At 38.0% G+C, this 20,788-nt stretch overlaps 1 protein-coding gene and 1 non-coding gene across 2 annotated transcripts; both read left to right on the top strand.

Moving 5' to 3' along the window:
- Positions 1 to 221: 221 nt before the first annotated feature.
- On the top strand, positions 222 to 1,010 carry LOC141638849 (uncharacterized). The gene has a single exon (XM_074448045.1). The coding sequence runs from the start codon at positions 222 to 224 to the stop codon at positions 1,008 to 1,010; it is 789 nt and encodes a 262-aa protein (XP_074304146.1).
- Positions 1,011 to 6,801: 5,791 nt separating this feature from the next.
- On the top strand, positions 6,802 to 6,908 carry LOC141644781 (small nucleolar RNA R71). Its single transcript, XR_012544389.1, has one exon. It is a non-coding gene; the product is annotated as a small nucleolar RNA R71 (small nucleolar RNA).
- The last annotated feature ends 13,880 nt before the right edge of the window (positions 6,909 to 20,788 follow it).

The raw sequence follows: 20,788 nt of genomic DNA, 5'->3' as shown, positions 1-20,788 counted from the left end.
GTGAACCTACCTCTCGATCGACCAGTGCTGATGAAGAAATCCCTCGATCGAGAGCCGATACCTCTCGATCGAGTGAGCCACCCAATGAAACCTTTCGATCGAGAGAGGTTAGTAAGAAAAGCTCTGGATCGAGCACTTCTGAGCCTCGATCGAGAGATACTGAGCCTGCGGACACGCATCCCAATGGTGGACGTAGAGGGGTACCCTCCTGTGCTGCGAGGATGTCAAGAACTGATAAAGGTAAAGAGAAAGAAGGGGATCCACTTCCTATGGTCAAGGTCCCTTATCCGAGTCGATTGCGCGACACGAAGACGGAGAGACAATTCAGCAAATTCGCGGATATGGTAAGAAATATCCAGGTAACCATTCCTTTTGCTGAGTTAATTACCCAAATACCTCCGTACGCAAAATTTATGAAAGATATTATTACGCGTAAGAGGGAATTTGGAGAAATAACTACTGTCGCTTTTATGGAAGAGTCTAGTAGTTTAATTTCGGGAAAGCCTCCCCCTAAATTGAAAGATCCGGGTAGTTTCTCTATTTCTTGTGTTATAGGAGATATGGTGATAAATAGGGCGCTGTGTGACCTTGGAGCTAGTGTCAGTGTCATGCCCTATTCTATCTTTTCTAAGCTTAAATTGGGTCACCTAAAAATGTCCAATATCACCCTACAGATGGCCGATAGATCTGTTAGACGGCCCTTAGGTATCTTAGAGGATGTGCTCGTCAAGGTGGGCAAATTCTTTATTCTAGTGGACTTTATTGTATTAGATATTGCTGAGGATACCCGTACCCAGATTATTCTGGGTAGACCGTTTTTGTGTACAGCTGAAGCTATTATTGATGTCAAACTCGGGCGTTTGACTCTAGAGGTAGGGGATGATGTGATTACGTTTAGTCTGCCCGACACCTTGTCTAGACCAATGATAGAGGATACTTGTTATTCTGTTTATATTGTTGATGAGTCTGCTTACGAGTTTTGGTCGGACTCCTTGGTTAAGGATCCGTAGGAGTCTTTGATGTTTCTAGATGAGTGTGCTAAATTTTCAGATGACGAGGATGATGTCGAGGAGTTGCTTGGAATTGCCACAGATGAGATAGAGCTGTCTGACGTTCAGCTGGAACAGGTAGAAAACTTAGCGCATACTTTGTGCTCAGTCGAGGTAAAGGTCCCCGAGCGTAAGGCTCTTCCCTCTCACCTTAAGTATACCTTTCTTGATTATACTGAGCAGTTCCCAGTGATTGTGAGCGCTAAGCTCAACGACGAACAGTTAACTGCTTTATTGACTGTTCTTAAGAGAAATAGGAAGGCGATGGGATATTCGTTGGATGACCTTAAGGGCATCAGCCCTGATGTCTGCATGCACAGGATTGAGCTAGAGGATGATCGCAAACCTTGCAGACAGGGTCAGCGAAAGCTGAATCCGAAGATGGAAGAGGTTGTGACGGCAGAGGTTATGAAACAACTCGATGCAGGTATTGTTTATTCAGTTGGGAATTCTAAATGGGTAAGTCCTGTTCAGGTGGTACCTAAGAAAGGAGGTACTACAGTTGTCCGAAATGAAAATAATGAGCTAATACCTACTAGACTAGTGACCGGGTGGCGGATGTGTATAGATTATCGGCAATTAAATGCCGCCACCAAGAAAGATCATTTCCCCCTTTCTTTCATTGATCAGATGATAGAGAGATTGGCTTCTCATAAGTTTTTCTGTTATCTGGATGGGTACTCAGGGTTCTTTCAGATCCCTATTCATCCAGATGATCAGGAAAAGACTACTTTTACTTGTCCGAAGGGTGTTTTTGCTTATCGCAGGATGCCTTTTGGTTTGTGTAATGCCCCTGCTACCTTTCAGAGGTGTATGATGGGGATCTTTTCGGAGTATATAGAGTCTATCATGGAAGTCTTTATCGATGACTTCAGTGTCTATGGGAATGACTTTGATAATTGTTTAGCTAACCTTGATAAAGTTTTGCAGCGATGTATTGAGGTTAATCTGGTGCTAAACTGGGAGAAGTGCCATTTTATGGTGAATGAGGGCGTAGTCCTTGGGCACTTAGTCTCCAACAGGGGTATTGAGGTAGACAAAGCAAAGGTGAAACTAATCGAGCAATTACCCCCTCCAGTTAATGTTAAGGGGGTGAGGAGTTTCCTTGGTCACGCTGGCTTTTATCGTCGATTTATCAAGGACTTCTCAAAGATTGCTCGACCGCTTACACAGTTGCTTTTAAAGGATGCTCCTTTTGATTTTAATGATGAATGTCTTTCTGCTTTTAACACTTTGAAGCAGGCTTTGGTCTCTGCACCCATTATCCAGCCTCCGGACTGGAAGCTACCTTTCGAGATTATGTGCGATGCCAGTGATTATGCACTAGGAGCGGTGCTAGGCCAGCGGAAAGACAAGGCGCTGAGTGCGATCTATTATGCGAGACAAACTCTGGATGAGGTTCAAGTGAAATATACTACCACGGAGAAGGAGCTGTTAGCTGTTGTTTATGTGTTAGATAAGTTTAGATCGTATTTGTTGGGCTCTAAAGTTATTATTTTTACAGATCATGCAGCGCTGAAACACCTTCTGATCAAGAAGGAAGCTAAGCCCAGATTGTTGAGATGGATACTCCTCTTACAGGAGTTTGACTTGGAGATTAAGGATAAGAAGGGAGCAGAAACTGTCGCCGCCGACCATCTGTCGCGTCTGACGCAACAGGAGGGGGAGGATTCTCTTCCTATTAATGATTCATTTGCTGATGACTCTTTATTTTCTGTTGATATTTTTTCTCTGACTTCTGTGAATTCTAAGGATGGTGCTGAACCTTGGTTTGTAGACTATGCTAACTTTGCTGTCAGTCAGGCACTGCCACCGGATTTATCTCATCAGCAGCGCAAGAGATTCTTACACGATGCACGGCAATATTTCTGGGATGACCCTTATTTATTTAAGGAGTGTGTAGACGGACTCTACAGACGGTGTATTCCCATGACCTTGTGCCATACTCTTATGCCCGGATGGTGGACCAAAAGAGCACGACTCGCATGAAAGTCCTCAAATTTCCTCCCGGAAATTGCCTCCCAAAGAGGGTCGGGGTCATACTTTCCATAATTCTTAAAATAACGCGGTTCATCACTAAGACCCAAAATTTCACTCAATTCCCTAAAGGAAATGCGTCTACTAACATTAGCTAGACGAAACTCGAGATTCTCCCTACTATCAACTTTGGTGACTTTCAAAGAACTCAAAATTCCAAAGTAAGGGAGGGGTATGTCAACTCTTTTGATTCAAACAACTTTTCTAACCCCATGGCTTTGAAACAGGCTCTAGTTTGCTCAAGAACACCCAGTTTTTCTAAGGTATCTTCACATATAAATTTGGTGGATTGAATTGATTTCCTAGCAAACTTGGCAAAGGTATTTCTATGGGTTTCGGAAATAAAAGTTACCTCCGGATAATGCAAAAGTTGATCAATTTCCGGAGTAGAAGGTGTTGTTGATCCCATAGAAGGTTGTTGTTGTTGTTGCACTTCCAAGTTTGGTGTTGCTACCACCATAGCCAATGCTTTCTTTGTTTGAAGAGCCTTTTGCCTTTGTGAGAGTGCCTTAGCCTTTGGTGCCTTTGTTGCCTTTGTTGCTCCCTTAGTCCTTGCCATTGATGAACTAACCAAGAAAAGAATGGAAAATCTTCAATTTGTAGTATACCCAAATCGATATAAAGGTGAAAGGCTTTGCCTTTATGAAATCAAAAATCGACTCAAAGGTTGAAGATTTTGTGCTTGGTTTTGATTTGTATTGAAGAAGGAGTGATTGATTTGTTGTTAGAAGGATGATTTGATTTGATTTTGGTGAATGTTGTTGAGGGATTTTGTTTTTGTGATGGAGAGGATGAGGGTTTTGATGTTGTGGGTAGTGTTTATGAATGAATAAAGGAAGGTGGGAGGGATTTTATAAAGACCGAATTTTTCGAACTGCAGGGGCAATCCGTGCGGATTCTGCCCAATCCGTGCGGATTCTGCTCTTTCTGGGTTTTATAAAACTCGCCTAAAGACGGGCGGATTCCGTAGAAGACGCTCGGATTTGCTTGATACGGGACGGGCAGATTCTGTAGAAGACGCACGGATTTCAGTCCAGGAAATTTTTCTTGTTTTCCTCAGTAGAGAAGACGGGCGTCTTCAGTCCAGGACGGACGGATTTGCAGAGACGGGCGGATTGCTGTTCAGGACGCCCGGATTCTCTTACAGTCAAAAATCTTCCAAAATCTCAGCTCATAAAGTCGTGCGTCTGCGACCCAGTACGCTCGGATTACTGAAGACGGGCGGATTCTTTAGAATCCGTTCGGATTCGACCCCTTGTACCCGGATTCAGTTCCATCCGTGCACAATGCATATCCCTTACCATTCTTCTATTCTTTCTTCAACTCTTGTGTTCTTCATTGTGGGGGCACTACTAAGGCATGGATAGCCTAGGCAATTGCCATTCTCACACTAAGCTAGAGCACTACACATCAATTGAAATTGTTAGTCCCTCCCTCACTTCTCTCAAACATGACAATTATCTTGATCAAAGTAAATAAAAATCCAAAGATGACAAAAATGCAATACAAGAATTGAAATGTAAGTTAGGGAGTTAGAAATATTTACAAGTGGTGGTTTAGGGAGGACTCCACCAAACTCTCATTCTTGATGAGATGTCAAGGGGGCATGTCCAAGGTGTTGTTGATGTTGCTTAACACCTTGCAAAAGTAATCGAAAGCTTGTTCATTATTGTGGTAGAGGTCTTCAATAGACCTTGGCCCTTGTTGTCGGTCTTGATCGATGGCATTACCAATGTAGGGATTAAAAATCCCTTCAAATTCGTCGTCCCAAAGACCACAAACTTCATTAAGTTGATCATTGAAAATCTCTTGCTTAGATGGAGACAACTCTCCCAATTTCTTCTCTTGGCCAATGAGGCCATTCTCTTCTTCCTTGATTGATTTTGATGAGCTTTGCAAGCTCTCCTTGTCATAATTCACTTGCTCTTTGAATGGAGCATCTTCAATTTTCTTCTTTCATTGGAGTTCCGATTTCTTCCTCTCATCCTTTCGGCTATAATGATCAATCATGAAACATGGTTCATGCAAATGAGGAGCTCTCATAGTCTTGTCAAGATTAAAAGTTATGCTTTCATCTCCCACTTCTAGAGTGAGCTCATAATGTTTCACATCAATCACCGCACCCGCGGTGTGTAGGAAAGGTCTTCCTAGAATGATTGGAATGTTGGAATCTTCCTTTATATCAACAATGACAAATTCCACCGGGATGAAAAACTTCCCAATTCGCACGGGGACATCTTCCCATATCCCTAATGGTGTCTTCATCGATCTATCGGCCATTTGGAGTGTGATATTGGTACATTTAAGCTCTCCCATCCCCAACCTTTTACTCACCGAGTACGGCATGACACTCACACTAGCCCCTAGATCACATAAGGATTTGTTGATCGTCGTGTCGCCAATGGTACACGGTATTGAGAAGCTTCCCGGATCCTTTAACTTTGGAGGTGAACTCCCTTGAAGTATTGCACTACTCACCTTAGTGAAGGCGATAGTCTCAAGTTTCCGGATCGACTTCTTCTTTGTGAGGATATCTTTCATGTATTTCGCATAAGCCGGCACGTGATTTATTAATTCCGTGAAAGGAATTGAGACTTCCAAATTCTTCACAATTTCCATGAACTTTCCAAGTTGGTCATCAAATTTGGGCTTGGCTTGACGACTTGGAAAAGGGAGTCTAATCACAATGGGCTCCTTCTCCTTGACCTTGTCTTCATTTTTCTTTGAACTTTATTATTTTGATGATTCTCCATCTTTGGAGCTTTGCACAATTTCTTCCTTTTCACTAGCTTCCACAACTTCATCCTCAACTTGCTTCTTCGGTGCTTCATACCTTGTAACACTTCTCAAGTGAATGGCACTAACCGTTTCATGTCTAGGGGGATTACTTTGAGGTGGTAATTGCCCCTTTTGTCTTTGTGAGCTTGAAGATGCTAGTTGAGTCAATTGTGTTTCCAACATCTTGGTGTGAGCTAGGATGTTGTTGATGGTGGTTTTCTTTGCTTGGCTATCTTTTTGCATTTGAGTGAAAAATTCTTGTTGATTCTTTTGCATTTGGAGGACCGCTTTTTGGACATCAAAACCTTGGTCATTTTGGTGATTGTATGGATTTTGATTTTGGTAACCTTGGTTTTGATTGTAAAAGGGTCTTTGATTTTGGTTTCTCATGGGAGGTGGAGTGTATGTTGTTTGAGGGTTTTGAACATTTTGGCTTTTGTATGAGAGATTTGGATGGAATTTGGTGTTTTCATTGTAAAAGTTGGAATAAGGGGTACCACTCTTGTATGCTTGGAAAGTATTCACTTGTTCATTTGTTCCCCTACATTCACCTTGGTCATGTCCCAAAGTTCCACAATTCTCACATATCCCACTTGGGATTGATGAGAATGCCGTCATGGCATTAACGTGATGCTTTGATGATTTTGAGTTTTCTTCAAGTCTAGCCATAGCTTGTTCAAACTTCAAGTTGATTGTGTCAATGTGAGCACTAAGTTGAGCACCCAATTGAGTAACGGAGTCCACTTCATGATTTCCTCCTCTAGTAGCCTTGCGAGGTCTACTATATTGTGAGTTATGGACCGCCATTTCCTCAATCTTGTTCCATGTTTGATTGTCATCAACTTCTGTGAACATTCCATTTGATCCCATATTGAGAATGTTCCTAGAATCCTCATATAAACCGTTCCAAAATTGTTGTACCAAAAACCATTCGCTAAGTCCATGGTTAGGACATGAGCGACAAATTCCCTTGTACCGCTCCCAAGCTTCATACAAAGATTCTTCATCCCTTTGCTTAAAACCCGTGATTTGTGCTCTTAGCATGTTAGTCTTTTCCGGTGGGTAGAATTTTTTGTAGAAGACTATAGCCAACTTCTTCCAAGAATCTATTCCGAGGGTGGCCTTATCAAGGCCCTTCAACCATTGCTTCGCGGTGCCGATTAAAGAAAAAGGAAATAAGACCCATCTAATTTGGTCTTGAGTCACGCCCGTTTGAGAGATTGCATCACAATAGTCGAAAAGGTTTCCATATGAGAATGAGGGTCTTCACTAGGCATCCCCCCAAATTGGCTCCTCTCAACTAATTGGATGAAGGCGGACTTGGCAATAAAATTTCCGGTTAGATGTTGCGGTGTAGGAGTACCATTTGGTAGATTCTCCTCGGTGGGTACGGAGTGTGACGAGAATTTAGGCATTGTAGGTGGATTTTGTGGGGTATTGTGTAATGGGTTCTCCTCTCCTTCTTTTGCTAAATGGTTGATGAACTCACTAGTGGGTTGAACAACTTCACTAATACCTCTTAAATTCCTCCTAACAAGTCTCCTATTGTTCGTCAAGGTTCTTTCGATTTCACGGTCAAAAGGTAACAAATCACCTTGTAACCTTCTAGACATGCAAAATATCAAACAACTCGAAAACAATTAGAACAAACCTTGAGGTGTTTTACTTCCCCAAGGCGAAGAAAGACACAACTAATAACAATAAAAAGAAATCTAAATCAAGTAAACACCGTCCCCGGTAACGGCGCCATTTTTGATCGGTCTGTTTCGTGTTCACAATTAAAGGTGTGGTCGTTGGGTCACGTCTGAATCAAAACACAATTTATAGCTTCACAAACAACTCTACAATTAGTAAAGGGGCAAGTAAAGGTCGGATCCCAAGGGACGGGTATTGAAATGAGATTTCTATTGCAACTAGTGGTGTCTAAGGGGTGTCACAAATTGGGTTGATGTAGAAGGTCACTAACTAAAATAGCAATGAAAATAAACTAGCAAGATGAATTAAAAGGGGTGTAAACAATTGATTAAAAAGGCACTAGGGTGTCATGGGATCATAGGGGAATCATGGGAATTGATCATACAAACATGTTCTCAAATTATAAGCAAGCAATTATTGTTGTGATGGATTGAGTTGGGTTATATCTTACAATCCTAGGAAAGTTTGGGTCCCGGAGCCGAATCGATTAGATTGTACAACACCTACAAGTCGACTTAATCTTCCCTACTCAACAACATGCATGGTCTAATGAGACTCGAGTTGGGTTATGTCTTACAAGTCTCATTGAAAAGATAGAAGATGATAGTAAATGCAAGGATTCATAGGCTTAGCATTTCATCAAATATAACATTTGCATGAGTTGAGATCAAAACAAGCAAGCAAATAAAACATGAAAGCATATTAATTTAAGCATGAATCATTCCCCATGTTGGTTTCCCCTAATCACCCATTAACCCTAGCTAAGAGACTACTCACTCATTATCATGTTGATCATGCTAGCAAGGTTGTCAATCATACCAACAATATGAAACATGATGAATAAAGAAAGTAATTAACAATAATTAAAAGGGATTAAGAGAATTATACCTACTAATGATTCCAATAATAAAGCAAAGATAAAAGAAGTACTTGAATGCTTTGATTGAGAGGTTGTCAATCTCCCAATAATAACCCAAATAATCTTCAATTACCCAAAATAAAGGATGAACAAAAGAGAGATTAAGGAAATAAAACTTGTATTAGAACTTGATTAATTGTTGATTACAAAACTAAAGAGAGAGATTTGATTGATATTAACTACTCTAATTATTGGTAAGAAGAACATGCTCCTCTAATTAGACTAATGGGGTATTTATAGTGGAAATTAGGGAGGATGCATTAGGGTTAACTAAGGGCTAAACTAGTAATTACACTTTTTAGATTGAGCAAGGAGGAGCCGGTATTTTTCGAAGGAAGGGCTTCTTTCTTCGTAGCTTGGAGAAGAGGAAATCACGTTGTGCTGGAATCCGGGCGGAATAAGGTCGGGACGGGCGGATTCTGGCGATGGGGTCCGAGCGGATTCGAGGGAATCCGGGCGGATTGTGGAGGTGGAATCCGAGCGGATTAGAGGAAAGCCGCACGGATTGTGCAGCTGGGGGACGGCCGGATTGGGGACAATCCGCACGGATTGTAACTCAGCAAGATATCTTCTTCTTTTCTTCCCTTTTCTTCATAAATTCCTTGGGGATTTCCTTGGGGAGTCAAGGATCCTTTCTCAACATTGCTCTTCTACTATAATATGTACAAAGGCCTTCTAATCTTGTCTCTCCTTGATGCTTGGTCATTGGATTCGATCAATTTAGTCTCGTTTTGCCATGAAAATGCAAGATTCTTACTCCTTTCCTACCAAGGGATCAAAATCTCAAAGAATATGCAAAACAAAGAACTAAAGATAAGAAATGACCCAAATATGCACTAAAAAGCATGGGAACAAGGCTAATTCGGGGGCTAAATATGCGCTAATTATGGTCACATCACATTCCCTAATAGACTAGCCATGCAAAACCTAGTGATTATTGTGAAGAACAACTAGTGCATGCATTTGTCCTTTCTCTTCCCCCTTCTACCCGGTTTTTGATGGAGCAAAGCCAAGAGTTTTGCTCTATTATTTACCTTATATTCTCTATAATGTTTGACATGCAAAAATTAATTTATTCATCATCTAAAAATAAGAATTTTTAGAAAGATAAAACTTCCTCTTTCTCCTCCCTTAAACCGGTTTTTAGGAGACCAAAAATCAATTTATTTTGGGTCATTTTTATGCTAAATTAATATTGTACTAGTATTCATAATATTAATTTAACTAAGAGTTTGCTTTGGGTATTTTACTTTGGGAGGGATCCTATACTTGGATCCTAGTTCTTCCATTGAGGAAAGCACAAGAACAAGAGAGAAGGAGATCTCTCTTGTGCCCAAATAAACCAAAATTCCAATGTCAGATAAAGATTTCTTCTTTATATTGATTATAGTTTGCATGCATAAGATCACCAATTAATTTTATGATTAAATTAACATAAAACATATATGAATATGTTGAGTATATAGATCTACTTTTCCTTCAATCGGTAGCAAGTGCCTTGGTTGTTTGCATGCAAATCGGTTAAAAGTTTTTCCGAGTTATACGATTAACATATAAAACTTGTTTAATTTGTGTTATTATGATATATCACGAAAATCATTATGCATGTTAAAATTTCTGGTCCTAAAATATTTTTAGGATATTTTGGTTAATTTATGGATTTTATTGTTCATATTATACAATAATGGCATTAAAATATGATTTTATGAATAAAATGTCATTTTCGGACTAAAATTAGCTAAACTTCGAATTTTACAGTGATTTTTGGATATGTTATCACATATATTATTTTGAGATGACCTGTAAAGTTTCATAATTTTTGGACTTCTAATGCTCGAAAAATGGATTTTTCATTATTAAAATCGGATTTAGATGAAAAATAGGTTAATATGAGATAAATTTCGAATCTGGTCATAGAAATTTAGTACGTTGTCACATGCAATTTTACAAGATTTGTGTAAAATAATAGGCTATATTGAAGTCTTTTTGCATGATTTATGATTTTTTGAAGAAAAATAGCATAAATAGTGACTTAATTAGTGAAATATTAATAAAACATACTCCATGACTAAGGAAAAACGTCACATGTTGCATTTTATTATCTTTTTCAGATCTAAAATTGAAAAATTAATGAATATAATTTTTCTCATGTTTTTATGATTATTTTGTTAAAGCCGATAAACCGCAACATTGTTTTTCCGGATAAATTTTGAAATTTTTAACCTAAGTTTTTGAAAATTATGAGTGTCATGGTATGTTTTTCAGAATGTTCATGAGTTTAAATTTTGAATTTTGAATTTATTTGAAATTTTGTGATTTATTTGAAGTTTATAGCTTTTTATTATAATTTTAGGTCCATTAATGAACAAATTTTAGAAATATGAGTTAATTATGGTCAAATAATTAGTGAAGACTAAATTTTGAGTCCTAAAAGGTTAGGGAAATTAACTTATGCATAAGTATGAACTTATGTAATTTTTGTGATTTTAAAACGTTAAATCACGCAAATCCGTAAAAACCGAGTAATATACGATATTGGCTACTTAAAGGCGATTTAGCATAAAATTGGGCATGTTCATACATATTATAATGCTGCATTTTCTTTATGATTGTCATAATTTTTATTTTATGTAATTTTTGAATTATGTAATTTTACTTAGTATGGCCTTAGTTTTTAATTGGTATTACCCGAAATGTATGGGAATATCGATTCCGTTGTAATTTATTGTGATCTCGTATCACCGTTTTGTAATTAAATAGATTTATTTTATTTTAGTTACAAATGTATAATAGGAAATTATGTAATTCGTTATGTAATTTTATTTTATTTCGGAGTTCCCAAAGACGGATTTCTTCAAGATGGCGATACATAAAGACGGTGTTACCTTGAGATGCGTGCCACAACCGAAGTTCAAGGGACCAATGGAGTTGGTTTCCGAATATGTAATAGTTAATTAGTTTTTCTATTTTAGGAAGGCCATACTAGGATTTTTATTGTTTGCATTTTATTTATATGTCACATGCATCGCTAAATCGCCATAACTAAAACATGCATTATCATTTCATCGAGTTTATCGACCGTGTCAATTACAATTATCGTAGTTCTCCGCTTTACTTCACTTAAAACGTAATAGATAATAAATTGACATGACCCCTCGCTAAAACAATCAATTGAGACATAGCCTTACCAAATAGTAGAAACCACGAAAACCTATTTCGTGAGGGAGTGCACTCGGCCACACCGGGGTACAAACCTTGTTACGTAGGGGAAGTGGGTGATAAATGTCTATCCACCGAATTCATGTTGATGAGGGTTTTATCGGCCACACCGTGCCCAAGTTAATGTGGGTTTGGATCATGGACACGTTTATTCGAAATTTGGATTGAACTCAACAAAAGTTTTTCGTTAAGGGTTTTATCGGCCACACCGTGCCCTTGTTGAATGTGTTTTGGGCTAAAGATAAATGTTAATGTAATATTATCGACCAAGAGTTCTAAAAGTAGAATCGATTAAAGCGTTAATCGACCGAGTTATATTGATAAGGCTTTTATCGGCCACACCGTGCCCAAGTTAATATGAATTTGGGTCTTGGAATCATTTATCTAGTTGGGTAGAGGTCACTAGAAAAATGCATAAAACTTGTTTAAATTACAATTTTTACGAGTATTATTATTGAAAACGGCATTTGTTTTACTCCTTCTATTTTGTTTTGTAGACCACTTCTATTTCTCATAACAAATGGCTACACCAACCCCTAACGCCACGCCTCTCGCTAATTCATCATGGCTCCGATCCTTCATGGATCGATGTAAACTTGAAAAGAATGGGTCAAATTTCTCTGATTGGGATGCCCAACTCAAATTAGCCGCCCAAGGTGACGACAAGCTTCGTTACCTTACCGAGGCCTCTCCACCCGAACCTACTACTAGGTCGACCGCCGCCACTCGGGAAGCATATATATGAGGCTTACCATAAGGAGTCCGCCGCAATGAAAAATGTGTTGATCTTTGCGATGGAGGCGGATCTCCAAAGGAGAGCCTTTAAGATGGGCTCCGCTAATGAGATTTACTCCAAGCTTGTGACAATGTTTTCACAAACTCCGCGGATCGTCCAATATGAGGCGGCCGCGGCATTCTTTGATCTTGACTTCAAAGAGGGCCAAAAGGATTGCCCTCATGTGCTCAAACTTATGGAGCTTGTCGAGACCTTGAAGATTCAAAAGGTTGAAATCCCCAAAAAACTCATTGTAGATAGGATTCTACACTCCTTGTCCAAAGTGAAAGCGTATGTTCAATTTTGGGTGAATTTTAACATGCAAGACAAGGATGTGTCTCTTGAAGAATTGCACAAGTTACTTGTGCAAGCCGAAAGAGACATGGGGTTAAATGTGAACCCACCTAAGGATGTGCTTAACATAAGCACTAAGAGCAAGGGGAAGTTCAAGAAGAATGTGAAGAAGGGTAAGAAACAAGCTCCCACTTTCACCAAAGCTAAGACTTATGAAGCTAGCACTTCAAAAATCAAGAAGGGTCTTCTTGATAAATGCCATTATTGTAATGGTGTTGGACATTGGAAAAGAAATTGTTCCAAATACCTTGGTGATATTAAGGCTGGAAAGATTACTCCAGTAGGTAAATGACTATGCTTTCTTTTATGTTTCTAATTCAACTATGGTATTGTGATACAAAGTTGTGATAATGTATCTCCCTTTTTATTGTAAATAGGGCCTCCACCAAGCAAAGACAAGGGAAAAGAAAAGAAAGCTTGAGAAACCATCAAGAAGTGAGGGATAGCTTTCATGGAGCTTTGCTTTTTATTGTCTTATTTTAATTATGTTTTGGATTTTTAGAACCTTTAAGTTTTCGTGTTCGACATGGAAAGGTATTTTGGATAATTGGTTGTTTTTTGGATAATGGTGACTTGGTTTGCAACCCAAGTCACCCGTTTTGTCATTTTATCCTTGTTCTAAAATTCGCATTCAAATGCTTGCTCTTAGAAACATATGATTATTCACTTAAAGTGATCTAATAGACAACTATAATGATGGGATTCATATATGTCCACATGTTTAAGGCTTGTGTATGATCATTTATAAAGTGATATTGAGTCTATGAACTCTCTTAAAGGAATGTCAATCGCCAAGTACACTTACAAATCTAAAACTATTAGTCAACCTATGAGATATTTCTCCTCATACTTCAAAAATCATTATTTGTGTCTCATATGCTATCTTTGAATCTCTAGTGTATTTGTTCTAAAGATAGACTGGGAGAAAAATAAGGACACAACACACACCAAGATAAATTTGTGTACTTGTGTAAATGAGATCTACGCAATGAAGAATGATTTGAATGAAGGTATATCTATTTATATAGTATACCCAATAGATGAGATCTATGGTCTCCTCGTGTAGTTATCTTGAGAACATACTCTTATGATTACTTCACTTGGTCTCTTTAGTCATCTAGATACGGTCTAAGTAATCGAATTATTTCATTACTTAGATGAATTTGTTGTTTATGGAAACAATTGAATTGAATGAATTATTATAAATACAAGTTATCGTGATCTATAATTTGTAAAATATTTTGGTACAAGTAATTATGAATTACTAAATCGATTTTTGTATATGACGTATTTTTATTAATATGTTGACTTTTAATATGTTCAAAATCATTATTTGTGTCTCATATGCTATCTTTGAATCTCTAGTGTATTTGTTCTAAAGATAGAGTGGGAGAAAAATGAGGACACAACACACACCAAGATAAATTTGTGTACTTGTGTAAATGAGATCTACACAATGAAGAATGATTTGAATGAAGGTATATCTATTTATATAGTATACCCAATAGATGAGATCTATGGTCTCAACTAGTTCTACATGACTAAAGAGACCAAGTGAAGTAATCATAAGAGTATGTTCTCAAGATAACTACACGAGGAGACCAAAAGAAAGTTTTGGAAGAAAAATGACTAATGTAAAGTCTTAACAAGAGTTTTGACTAGTTTATGATAAATTTTTGACCAATAGTTTCAACCTTCAGATTTACTTAAGACCCTAAATGAATCAAAGTAACATCCTAGAAAATAAACGAGATTTATGACTGGAGGTTGCAAGGATTGATATACCGATATCCTCAATTGCTAAGTTAAGTTTTAAACCACGCAAAAGTCATTACTTAGCCACATTATGAAAATGAATTGGTTAAACCTCCTTCAGAAAGGGATATTTTGAAGGACGTGTATTAGATATTACTTATATTTAATAAATGACATTGCCACACAACATTATGACATGAATGTGTTAGAGATTTAAAATCTCTTTCCATAAGGTTAAAAATGAGACCACTTCAAAATAGGTATTTTGAAAGGATATGATGGGAACATATATGGTTTTATCTCAAATAAAGTGATAAATTTCAATTCTTGAAATATCTCAATTGAGTAGTCAATTGCGAATCAAGTGGGAGTTAGAAATTATCATGTGAATACATGGAATTTAGTGGGCGTAATCATCTTATATAAGTTCTCATTGAAGAATGACGAGCTAATACCTTCCTTCACAGAGGAAGATTTGAGTTTTTAATTCTGCATGAAAATGGACCATGATGAATACAACTACATCATGAGATGTTGGATAAGTATTGTAAGATACACATCCAATCAACGAGATACGTAGGTTATTCATTTAAATGAAAATGGAATTACCATTAGCAGTCATGGTCATTCCTTGAACCTAAATATAGTTGATGACATGATTAAAAGTTACTAATGTTTCCGCCATTAGAATAATCATGCACATGTCCAATTATGAATCATATGCATAAGAGCATGATGAATCATTGGTAAGCCATAGTAGAAACATCATGAATTCTCGAGAAGAATTCGATGAGCGATTTCGGTGTTTGACAGAATACTCTGTTATGTGTCAAGAGGTTGCACATATTAAAGAAATCCGAACACACGTAAAGATTTATGAAAATCCTAAACTTTTCAAGCCAAAAGGAGAAATAAGAAGTTTGGAAAGATACCTAGTTGAATAAGAAGTTGCTCAAAACTAATCTTTCCTAATATGCTAGGACTTGTGAGAAGTGCTAGGCTAATCATCTTGACAAATTGTTGCAAGACTCTACAAAACATATACCTATTATAAGTGTGGATGGAGTACTTGATCAGTACAAGTTATATCATTCACCACAATTTGTTCGTTATGTGATAATCGATAAGGAAGTTCTTTCAAGATAAAGAACCGAAACCAAGACCGGGAACCTTGATGTGTACTTTGTAAGGTTCATGCTATGAGAAGATAACATGAACATAAAGGAAAATTCGATTATAAGAAGTTTGAACACATGGACACATGACATGTTAAACTTTTATTACAATCAACAAGTGTTTACACACTTACGATATGCATCACAAGGTTGTAATATGGTATTGACTACCCGAGTGTGATGTCGACATTTGTCGTTTGAGTTATTATTAACTCACCTTATACTTTGTTACATCCAAATGGGTTGTAGAGACAATTGAACAACGTTTAAGTGAACACGGATTAGCATTGTATTTGCCCATAGTTACATACATGAGGTGACGTCTCGAAGTGACTAGAGTGTGATGCGATTGATGGCAAGTTCAAGTGCCATAAAGTCATATGAGAATGACTAGTCGATCACATAGGCGGACTGTTAGAAACATTTTGTCGGGCCTTATGACCGCTTATAGAGTTCTGGCAAATTTATATAGCCTGGTCGTGGCGAGAGCTGCTATAGTATTCAAATGAGTCGATTCTTTTGACTAAAGACTATTCGCCTAAGATGGCACAGTTTCAGATTAACTTTGATTTGTGTTACGACGACCTTCGTAAATGGGGTCAAATGGGCATATTTTGCGTTATGATGACTGTGGCTAGTTGAAGGGAATGAGTGCGATAGGAATTTTCCACCCCTTGTCAGGGTTATAACAATATCTCAGGGCCACTCGAGGAGTAATGAACTGGAAATGCGTGGCCACGCTCGGAATGTATCCATGGTGGATAAATCCGGTCAATCAGTTATTCTCCAGATCGAGGAAACCACTCTCGATATGATCACTTGCAAGCACGACCTGAAAGACACCTTGCATTGAGTGGGAGATAGTAATAGGACATCAGAATTGGTGATGCACACTTGTCGAGGACAAGTGGGAGATTGTTGGAATATGTGTCCTCCGACAATAATGCGATCACAACTGTTGATCATGATGATCACATGTTTAAGTCTCATTATAAAGAATACAATTGGGAAGTAATACTTTACTGTCAACTGGTCCACACATATCGGTAATGATTGGCTGACTAGAGTTTGCCATAACTGTCGTGCGACGGTGGTGATCAGTTGATCCCCTAGGTCATACCTAAAGGGCAACACTCTTAATTGATCAATTAATTGATCGTATAACGTTACAAGTCAATTAAATTACTTAAAATTGACGGACAATTTTGGAAGTAAAATTTACGTATCTCATTATAATCTGATTAAATAAGATACGGTCTAAGTAATCGAATTGTTTCATTACTTAGATGAAATTGTTGTTTATGGATACAATTGAATTGAATGAATTATTATAAATACAAGTTATCGTGATTTATAATTTGTAAAATATTTTGGTACAAGTAATTATGAATTACTAAGTCGATTTTTGTATATGACGTATTTTTATTAATACGTTGATTTTTAATATGTTAAAAATACATAACAATTTTATGTGACATGTGACATATTGACAAATTGACAAAAATAAAATGGATTCCATTTTACAAAATGTACCGAAATTAAGGGGGTATTAGGATGATTTTGTGTTGATTATATTAATGGAAGACATAATCATTCCCTAATAGACTAGCCATGCAAAACCTAGTGATTATTGTGAAGAACAACTAGTGCATGCATTGGTCCCTTCTCTTCCCCCTTCTACCCGGTTTTTGATGGAGCAAAGCCAAGAGTTTTGCTCTATTATTTACCTTATATTCTCTATAATGTTTGACATGCAAAAATTAATTTATTCATCATCTAAAAATAAGAATTTTTAGAAAGATAAAACATCCTCTTCCTCCTCTCTTAAACCGGTTTTTAGAGACCAAAAATCAATTTATTTTGGGTCATTTTTATGCTAAATTAATATTGTACTAGTATTGATAATATTAATTTAATTAAGAGTTTGCTTTGGGTATTATACTTTGGGAGGGATCCTATACTTGGATCCTAGTTCTTCCATTGAGGAAAGCATAAGAACAAGAGAGAAGGAGATCTCTCTTGTGCCCAAATAAACCAAAATTCCAATGTAAGATAAAGATTTCTTCTTTATATTGATTATAGTTTGCATGCATAAGATCACATATTAGTTTTATGATTAAATTAACATAAAACATATATGAATATGTTGAGTCTATAGATCTACTTTTCCTTCACCTTCCACATATGTGGGTAGGTGTATCTCTCCCAGTGTGTTCCTTGTTTCTCCACTGAATCCGACCAGGACATTAGATTTCTTTATGATTTGACTTTCATCAATCTTCATTGCTTTAAAGGACATTCAGCATGATCAGGTTCACTGAACTGCCTCCGTCTACCAGGATTCTCATGACACGTGCAGTACCTATTTGCATGGTGATGACCAGGCTGTCATGGTGGATGTCTGGAATGCCCTGCATACCAGTGTCGTCAAAAGTAATTTGAGGTAAATTGCTAGGTTTAAAAGGAGATTTCATTTTTGACTCCCTGACAATTTTCTTTGCAGCTAAACTGGTCAGGCCACAAATCTCTGATCCTCCATTGATGAATTTGACCTCATAGATGGGTGGTGCAGGGGGTAAGTCACGTTGTTGCCTTTATGTGTTCTTTCTTGTTCCATCATCTTCCCTGCTCTTTGTTGGCATCAAGTCTTTCAAATATCCTTTCTTTAGCAGGTAAGCCACTTGTTTACGTTATCCCAGGCATTCTTTAGTTGTGTGCCCTATATTCATGTGAAATTCACAACATCTGGTGGTATCCTTCCTTGGGCTGGGGTTGTCTGACTTCTTTGGCCACTTGACAATGTCTCCCATATGGTCAAGTCTTATGATCAGTCCTGCAATGTCAACAGAGAAGTTATACTCTTGGATACAAGGATATGTATAGGAGTTACCTCGTTGTTCATGTGTATAGTTGACTTCTGATCTGTCAGTCCTTGTGTAAGGAGATGGCCTGGAACTGCTTCCTCTGTGGTTAGAACTTTTTCTGTTGACTTTGGCATATCCTGAATTGCTGTCAGCATTGTCTGCCTTGTAGCATTTGTCTTCTTCCAGTCTGATATAACCTATGGCTAATGCCTGGACATCTTCAAAGGTATGACAGGGCTTCAGGGTCATTGCATCATAGAAGTCACTGTCCAGGGGTAACCTTTGCCTGAAAGCTTCCACGGCTGTTCCAACATCACATCTGGGTATTGAAACTTTTTCTTTGTTGATTATTATCATGTAGGATCTGATTGATTCTCCAGGCTTTTGTTTAATCCTGAATAGGTCACTGGATCTCTTTTCTAGCTCCTGCTGCTGGCAAACCGATGATTGAAATAATTGACCAGGTCAGCAAAGGACTTGATGCTTCCATTTGGCAGGTTTATGTACCATTGCAGGGTAGGTCCGTTCAGGGTTGTTCCAAATCCTTTACACATGCAGACTTGGCGTAGTTCACTGGGAATTGATACTGCCAGCATCCTTTGCTTGTAGTAGGCAACATGATTTGTGGATCTATGGTACCATTATAGATTCTCATTGAGGGAACCACAAATTTCTTTGGCAGGTCTATTTTTGCTATTTCATCCACAAAGGGTGAATCAGCATAACTCTCTGGATTTGCTTCTTCAATTGGGGTAGGAACTCCCGGAGTCTTCTCAAATCTTTCATGGAGTTTTTGGATTTCCTGGAGCATAGCCATTATGATGGCCGTGTTGGTCTGATCTGGTGAGGTTTCTTCATTTTGGAATTCTTCTGAGTCTGTTTCTTGTCCTATTTTGGACTTTGGTTGAGTAGGAGTGCCAATATTGGAGAAATCAATGTTCCTGATGATTGAGGAGAATGGTGTGCCAGGCTGAACTTTCAACTTTGATCCTGAAGCTTTTTCTCCCAGCTTTAGTTTCAGGCTGGATTCTGATTCTTTCAACTTTGCAACTTGTGCTTCAGCTTGGGCCATTTTCTGTTTCAACTATTCCATTTCCAACAATTGTTGTTGGGCGGCAGCCAGTTGTTGCTCAATGCTATCTCTTGCTATTTCTCAAGTTTTTTGTGGTGTTTGGTTATGGGTTTTGATTATTTTTGAGCTAGATGCCCCACGGTGGGCGCCAATTGTTTTGACAGGGATTTTACTGAATAAAAACTTCATGCCAGGGGTTTATATGTGGGGTGATCTAACTAAAATAACCCGCCTGACTAGTACTGTTAAATAAGAGAACAAATAATAAATAAGGACACAAAGATTTTATACGTGGAAAAACCCTGGGAATAAGGGAAAAAACCACGGGCACCATGCCAGGAGTGATTGTTTCTATGATTTTATATAGCCTGACAGAGTATTGGTATATCAGGCGTGACAAGCTAAATTATATTGTTTGAGAATACAAAAATGTAAGTGAGAGTAAGAGTGTATCCAATAATCCTTCTGATTTTATCTTCTCTTGTATTTATACTTGCTTTTCAAGTCACCTTTTCTACCGTTTAGGGTTTCCTGGTAAATAGGGCTTGTGCCCCATTTACCCGGAGGTGGTTGCCATTTATTCAGTCGTTGCCTTTGACTATTTTTCACATCTTTTCCTCTTGAATTGGTCTTCCTTGTTTGTAGAGAGCATATGTAAACTGCCTGGTTCTTGCCTGTCGTGCCTGTTCAGTATTTTCTTGTGCCTGGCTTATTCTCCTTCCAGGTTACTTGGTTGATTATTGCCTGCCTTACATAAACTCATATTTGGTGCTTATCCGTACTTAATAAACGCCTGGTTTCAGGTGTCCTTTGCTTGGAACTTGTTTTTGGTTATTGCCTGGCCTATGTCAGGTCAGGTAGGATAATTCTGGGCCCAACAATAACCATGTATTCTTTTTGAATTTTTTTCAAGTATTGAGTATTTGAGCGAAATTGAGGCGGTTTCTCAGCTGTTTCGAAAATTTCTTCGAAAATGCCTAGGATTGTCCATTTTTTTATGAAATTTGGTTTTTGGAATCCTTGTGTAATGGGTAAACTTCCTAGCATGTCGTATTATTGATTCGTGACGACTTTTTTAGGACACTTTTCTATGGCA

Source organism: Silene latifolia, chromosome 2 (assembly GCF_048544455.1).
Source record: "Silene latifolia isolate original U9 population chromosome 2, ASM4854445v1, whole genome shotgun sequence".
Lineage (NCBI taxonomy): Eukaryota > Viridiplantae > Streptophyta > Magnoliopsida > Caryophyllales > Caryophyllaceae > Silene > Silene latifolia.
This window is presented reverse-complemented; position numbering and strand designations above follow the sequence as displayed.